At 43.7% G+C, this 7603-nt stretch overlaps 1 protein-coding gene across 1 annotated transcript; it reads left to right on the top strand.

Moving 5' to 3' along the window:
* Positions 1–856: 856 nt before the first annotated feature.
* On the top strand, positions 857–3757 carry LOC110505715 (B2 bradykinin receptor). The gene is made up of 2 exons (XM_021585106.2): positions 857–969; positions 2077–3757. Exon 2 carries the CDS (start codon positions 2084–2086, stop codon positions 3119–3121), a length of 1038 nt encoding a protein of 345 aa, XP_021440781.1. The 5' UTR covers positions 857–969; positions 2077–2083; the 3' UTR covers positions 3122–3757.
* Positions 3758–7603: the final 3846 nt, after the last annotated feature.

Here is a 7603-nt window from a genome sequence, read left to right as displayed (position 1 = left end):
TTCTTCTCATATCTCATATGCATATCGTTCAACAACAACATTAAAGTTCAAACACCCAATAAATTAGAAAAGTGCTATTCCAGTTACCTCTGATTATCTTGGAGTATGTGAACCGACCGACCGACCGACCACACACACACACACACACACACACACACACACACACACACACACACACACACACACACACACACACACACACACACACACACTTGTAATGGATCATTGTTTTGTGCTCTGACCTTGACCCTTGATTGTGATCTTCCTGATACTAATTAGAAACACTTGATGCCTTATTGTTTCACGGCCTTGCTGTTCCCCTCTGATGATACCCCACCCTGTTTGTATTCAAGGTTGTTCACAGAGGGATGTTAGATTTACAACATGCCTAAAACGCAATCCAGCCATGAATGTACAGAAAACAATCAAGTGGTTTAGGTCTACATTGACACTAAATAAGAGCTTGGTATGTAGGCTTAACTCTAGTGTAAGTCATTGTGTGTGGCAAATGTTTAATTTGTCCTTCTCGGCATTGGTAATGAATTAGTAAAGATTTATTGTTTTAAGCAACTCAAGTTCAGAGTTTGTTTTCTTTCTCAGTAATGCTAGGTTGTGGTAGGATGACCAAAACAACAGCTGGGATGTCAGTAGATATCCAAACACACTTATATCGAGGGGAATTCCATCAAAGTTCTATAAAAATTGGAGTATGAGATAGGGCAGAAATTATAAACAAGATAAACCAAACACAATTTAAGTTAATTGGGGGAAAATGGAACTAAAAAATGCACCGATTTTGAGTGACATCACTTCCATGATGGACTCCCTCCTTTAAGAGAATAAGTCAGAGCCAACCCCAGGGTAGAGGAGCCTGGAACACTGCAGGGAAACGTGTAGACTGGGCTGACCAGACGCACGGCACATCTGGATTTACACTTAGACCAGAGGACTCCTGCTCCAGTCAACAAGGTTTGTAAAATGAAGTACTGTATCGTTAACATGTATAACATAGATTTGTCACTAATGCAAGAAAATGATAAATGAATGGAGAGTTATATCACAGTAGATTTGCTGTTCAGATCATATTTAGGGTAAACTGGATTGAATTGCTGCCTCTCCTCTCATTTTCGAATCCAACTTAGAAACAAGAAGATTGTTTGTGTTGTCAGACTTTTTAACAGACAAAAAGGAGAGCACTTTCTGTGGCTAAACTCTAAAACTCCTCAAACAGATTGAGGGATGTGAACAATAATATGTGGTTGACAACATGGGGAGAGAGGCAGTTTTTTCAATAATCTCTTAATACCTCATATTGAATGGATTTCTTCTCTATAAAAAAAGTATATTAGCATTCGGTGCACAGATACAGATTTATGTTTATTTTTGAGCAAATAATGTGTGTACCACTCCTCCAGCAGCACAAATGTATAAGATTTTATTGCACGCCTTTTCAAAGAATGTTGGGGCTGTTTTTGTCATAAGTCGCAGCCAATTATGATACTGATGTACAACAGTAAAAAGATAAGTATTGCAATCATAATGCTGAGAATAATTATGGGGCAATGTGGCTCCCAAATATTTTCATGACAGGAGATATTGATCCTCACTTTAACTTTCATGAATATTTTATCTTTCTCTACCTGAGCGTTTTTTATTTCCGGTCTAAGTATATGATATTTACAAGAAATGCATATAAAGATATGCATAATGAATAGCACACTGAAACAACCACTTAGCCACTTGTACAGTACTTTAATAAGACGACTTCCTTATGATGACTTGCAGACACAGTGTCTCTGAAGAAATAATACAAAAAAGTCACATTGTGGAGCAGGGAAGTTCCGTATTCTGTTGAGTTATAAACCACATGAGTCGCAGCTCCCATCACCACAAGTGCATGAGGACTGGTTATGACACAATCAGCATGACCATGTGACTAACGTACTAGATTATACAGTAAACTTTATAAATTAATGCCTACTGAGAGTCACCTGTCCAGAAATGGTATCTGCCATGTACCCCCCTCCCCCTCCTTGAACAACCCCAGTTACATTTACACAACATATTTCTCTACAGCTCCAAAATGGACATGATCACCAACTCTACAGACATGACAGGAAGGAACAGTACCAATACCAGTCACTGCCCATTCGCTGAGGAGTGGGACTGGCTCCACACCATGCAACCGGGCTACATCCTGGCCATCAGTGTCCTGGGGATTCTAGGTAATGTCTTTGTCCTGTTGGTCTTCTGCCTGCATAAGAAGGCCTGCACCGTAGCAGAGATCTACCTGAGTAACCTGGCTGCCGCTGACCTGCTCCTGGTCTCCTGCCTCCCCTTCTGGGCCGTCAATGTGGCCAACGGCTTCAACTGGCCCTTCGGCTCCCTGCTGTGTCGCCTGGTCAATGTGGGCATCAAGATGAATGCCTACTGCAGTATCTACTTCCTGGTTCTAGTCAGTGTGGACCGCTATGTGGCGCTAGTGCATACGATGAGCCACGGGAGAATGAGGAGGCCCTCCTACGCCAAGCTGGGCTGTTTGTTAGTGTGGGGCTTCGGGCTGCTCCTGGGCACCCCGACCATGCTCTTCAGAGCGGTGAAGTGGGTTCCAGACTTCGAGGTGACCGCCTGCTTTCTGGACTACCCCAGTCCCAAGATGGAGCTGGTGTTCAATGTGACGCTCATCGTGTTTGGGTTTGCCATCCCTGTGTCGGTGATCTCCTACTGCACCTGTCAGATCATCCAAGCCCTGAAGAACCAGGCCATGGAGAGATTCAACACGGAGCACACAGAGAGGAAGGCCACTTTGCTGGTGCTGTCTGTTCTCCTGGCCTTCCTACTCTGCTGGGTGCCATTCCACCTGGTCACTGCTCTGGATGTCCTCCTGAGTGCAGCGGACATCTCAGGCTGCAACCTCAGCAACAGTCTGGATATCTGCAACCAGGTGTTTACCTACCTGGCCTTCTTCAACAGCGTGCTCAACCCAGTCCTCTACGTGATTGTGGGGAAGAACTTCAGGAAGAAAGTAATGGAGGTGTTCGAACAGTTGTCTATGAGGAAGAAAATGGCCTCTGGGTCACAACGGTCACAGCTGTCTTCCACGCTCAAAACACTGGCTTGAGTTTGAGGAACTAAAAGGGAACTAGTTATATTACTTTTATCTCTATGACAGAATTTGACACTTCAGCACCCCCCCTCAGTTGACTGCATTTTATACTAATAACCTTAATAGAATCAATGTGCTTTCACTTAAAAGCCATGCTTAAGTTTAGAATGTATTTATCAGTAATGTGTTTTTTAGGAGGGCTGTTTCTTCTAATTCAGTGCAATATATATGAATATTGTTTTCTGTGAAATAAGCTGTGTAAATAGAATCTACCGATTGTGTTCTAGAAACGAGTCAGAATTGACTAGAAATGTATATAGAACAGTTGTCAACTTTGTGTTACTTTTGAGAACATTATTGAAGTAAAAAACTAACCATGGCTGTCTTGTGGAATCATTTGAAATACATGTCAATGTCAGACAACCTAAAACAAGACCCAGAGACTCCCGGTGAACCCTGGGTAAGTGATTTATGATGTTTTCTCTGACTAAATGTCTGGATGGCTACATTAGTGAATGTGTCACAGACTTTCCAGTGGTGACACAAGTTGTGTTCCTTTGTGTGGGAGGAGAACGTTACTCTCTCTTATTATGTTTTTTCCAAACCCCAACTTCATTGGCTAGACATGTTGTCAGGAGTGACTGTGGTCAGGGGCACACCCCCAGTTTGTCCCCAAAGTATAGTTGGTCGTGCCAAACAGGAAATCAATGTTTTGAGTGCACTGTAAAAAAATATATATATATACCAGTACCCATTAAAGGTGTTTTCTTTATTTTTACTGTTTTCTACATTGTAGAATAATAGTGAAGACATCCAAACTATGAAACAACACATATAGAATAATGAAGTAACTAAAAAGTGTTAAACAAATCAAAATATATGTTATATTTGAGATTCTTCAAAGTAGCCACCCTTTGCCTTGATGACAGCCTTGCACACTCTTGGCATTCTCTTAACCAGCTTCATGAGGTAGTCACCTGGAATGCATTCAATTAACAGGTGTGCCTTGTTAAAAGTTTATTTGTGGAATTTCTTTCCTTCTTAAATCATTTGAGCAGTTGTGTTGTGACAAGGTAGGGGTGGTATACAGAAGATAACCCTGTTTGGTAAAGGAACATGTCCATATTGGGGCAAAAACAGCTCAAATAAGCATAGAGAAACGACAGTCCAACTTTAAGACACAACATTTTCCGGATTGACTGACCTTCAAGAACTTTGAAAGTTTCTTCAAGTGCAGTCGCAAAAAAACATCAAGCGCTATGATAAAACTGGCTCTCATGAGGACCGCCACAGGAAAGGAAGACCCAGAGTTACCTTTACTGCAGAGGATAAGTTCATTAGAGTTACCAGCCTTAGAAATTGCAGCCTAAATAAATGCTTTACAGAGTTCAAGTAACAGACACATCTCAACATCAACTGTTCAGAGGAGACTGCGTGAATCAGGCCTTCATTATTGAATTGCTGCAAAGAAAACACTACTAAAAGGACACCAATAAGAAGAAGAGACTTGCTTGGGCCAAGAAATCTGTCCTTTGGTTTGATGAGTTCAAATTTGGTAGGTGATCTCCGCATGTGTGGTTCCTACCGTGAAGCATAGAGGTGTGATGGGTGGTGGTGCTTTGCTGGTGACAATGTCTGTGATTCATTTAGAATTCAAGGCACACTTAACCAGCATGACTACCACAGCATTCTGCAGCGATATGCCATCCCATCTGGTTTGTGCTTAGTGGGACTATCATTTGTTTTTCAACAGGACAATGACCCAACAAACCTCCAGGCTGTGTAAGGGCTATTTGACCAAAAAGGAGAGTGGTGCATGGCTGCATCAGATGACCTGGGCTCCACAATCACCCGACCTCAACCCAATTGAGATGGTTTGGGATGAGTTGGACCGCAGAGTGAAGGAAAAGCAGCCAACAAGTGCTCAGCATACGTGGGAACTCCTTCAAGACTGTTGGAAAAGCATTCCAGGTGAAGCTGGTTGAGAGAATGTCAAGAGTGTGCAAAGCTGTCATCAGGGCAAAGGGTGGAAAAATGGCACACGGAGGTGATAGCTGCCGTTTTACGGGCTCCTAACCAATTGTGCTATTTTGTTAGTTTTTTTTTCTCGCATTGTTTGTAACTAATTTTGTACATAATGTTGCTGCTACCGTCTCTTATGACCGAAACAACTTCTGGACATCAGAACAGTGATTGTTCACCTCGAACTGGAGGAAGATATTTTCTTTAATGAGTCTGACGCAAAGGATATACTGACCAGACCCAAATCACCATCATCCGCGTGCCTTCTGAGAATTATCCGGCGAGTGAACAAACCACCACTACCCTCTGTATTATTGGCAACCCGGAATCATTGGAAAACAAACTGGACGATCTACGATTAAGACTATCCTACCAATGGGAAATTAAGAAACTTCATATTTTGTGTTTCGCCGAGACTTGGCTGAACGACGACACGGATAATATAGTGCTGGCTGGCTTCTCTGTGTTTCGGCAGGACAGAGCAGCTACGTCTGGTAAGACGAGGGGCAGGGGTGTGTGTCTATTTGTCATTAACTGCTGGTGCACGATGTCTAACATTAAAGTCTCAAGGTATTGCTCGCCTGAGGTAGAATAGCTCATGATCAGCGGTACCCTACACAATCTACCAAAAGAGTTCATATCTATATTATTCGTAGTCGTCCATTTACCAACACAAACCGATGCTGGCACTAAGACCTTACTCAACAAGCTGTAAAAGTCCATAAGCAAACAAGAAACTGCTCATCCAGAAGTGGAGCTCCTAGTGGCCGGGGACTTTAATGCAGGCAAACTTAAATCTGTTTGATTTCATTTCTAGCAGCATGTGCAACCAGAGGGAAAAATACATTCTAGACCACCTTTACTCCACACACAGAGACGCTTACAAAGCTCTCCCTCACCCTCCATTTTGCAAATCTGACCATAATTATATCCTCCTGATTCCTGCTTACAAGCAAAAACTAAAGCAGGAAGTACCAGTAACTTGCTCAATACAGAAGTGGTCAGATGACACAGATGCTACGTTACAAGACTGTTTTGCTAGCACAGATACGAAAATATTCCAGGATTCATCCAAGGGCATTAAGGAGAATATCACCTCAGTCACTGGCTTCATCAATAAGTGCATCGACGACGTCATCCCCACAGTGACCGTACGTACATATCCCAACCAGAAGCCATGGATTAAAGGCAACATCCACACCGAGCAAATGGCTAGAGCTTCAGCTATCAAGGAGCGGGACACTAACCCGGAAGCTTATAAGAAATCCTGCTATGCCCTCAGATGAACCATCAAACAGGCAAAGCGTCAATACAGGACTAAGATTGAATCCTACTACACCGGCTCTGACGCTTCTTGGATGTGGCAGGGCTTGAAAACTGTTACGGACTGCAAAGGGAAACCCAGCCACAAGCTGCCCAGTGGCACGAGCCTACCAGAAAAGCTAATATGCCTTTCATGCTCACTTTGAGGCAAGCAACACTGAATGCATGAGAGCACCAGCTGTTCCAGATGACTGTGTGATGATGCTCTCCGTAGCAGATGTTTAAAGGTATTGCTCACAGGTCAACTTTCACAAAGCCGCGGGGCCAGATGGATTACCAGGACATGTACTCAAATGAACCAACTGGCAAGTGTATTTTCAACCTCATTTTCAACCTCTCCCTGGCCGATTCTGTAATACCTACATGTTTCAAACAGACCACCATAGTGCCTGTGCCCAATAAAGCTACGGTAACCTGCCTAAATGATTATCGCCCCGTAGAATTCACCTCGGTAGCCATGAAGTGCTTTGAAAGGCTGGCCATGGCTCACATCAACACCATCATGCCAGAATCCCTAAACCCACTCCAACTCACCTACCGCCCCAACAGATAACGCAATCTCAATCGCACTTCAAACTGCCCTTTCACACCTGCACAAAATTAACACCTATGTGAGAATGCTGTTCATTGACTATAGCTCAGCGCTCAACACCATAGTGCCCACAAAGCTCATCACTAAGCTAAGGAGTCTATGACTAAACATCTCCCTCTGCAACTGGATCCTGGACTTCCTGACGGGCCGCCCCCAGGTGGTAAGGGTAGGCAACAACACATCTGCCATGCTGATCCTCAACACTGGGGGCCCCTCAGGTGTGTGTGCATAGCCCCTCCTGTACTCACGGTTCACCCAAGACTGCGTGGCCAAGCACAACTCCAACACCATCATTAGGTTTGCTGATGACACAACATTGGCCTGATCACCGACAACGATGAGAGAGCCTATAGGGAGGTCAGACCTGGCAGTATGGTGCCAGGACAACAACCTCTCTCTCAATGTGAGCAAGACAAAGGAGCTGATCGTGGACTATGGGAAAAGGAGGGCCGAACAGGCCCCCATTAACATCGACAGAGCTGTAGTGGAGCGGGTTGAGAGTTTCAAGTTCTTTGGTGTCCACATCACCCACAAACTATCATGGTCCAAACACACCAAGA

The sequence above is a fragment of the Oncorhynchus mykiss genome, chromosome 25 (genome assembly GCF_013265735.2).
Source record: "Oncorhynchus mykiss isolate Arlee chromosome 25, USDA_OmykA_1.1, whole genome shotgun sequence".
In the NCBI taxonomy this organism is placed as follows: domain Eukaryota; kingdom Metazoa; phylum Chordata; class Actinopteri; order Salmoniformes; family Salmonidae; genus Oncorhynchus; species Oncorhynchus mykiss.
The sequence above is the reverse complement of the archived record's forward strand: the minus strand, read 5'-3'. Positions and strand labels throughout refer to the sequence as shown.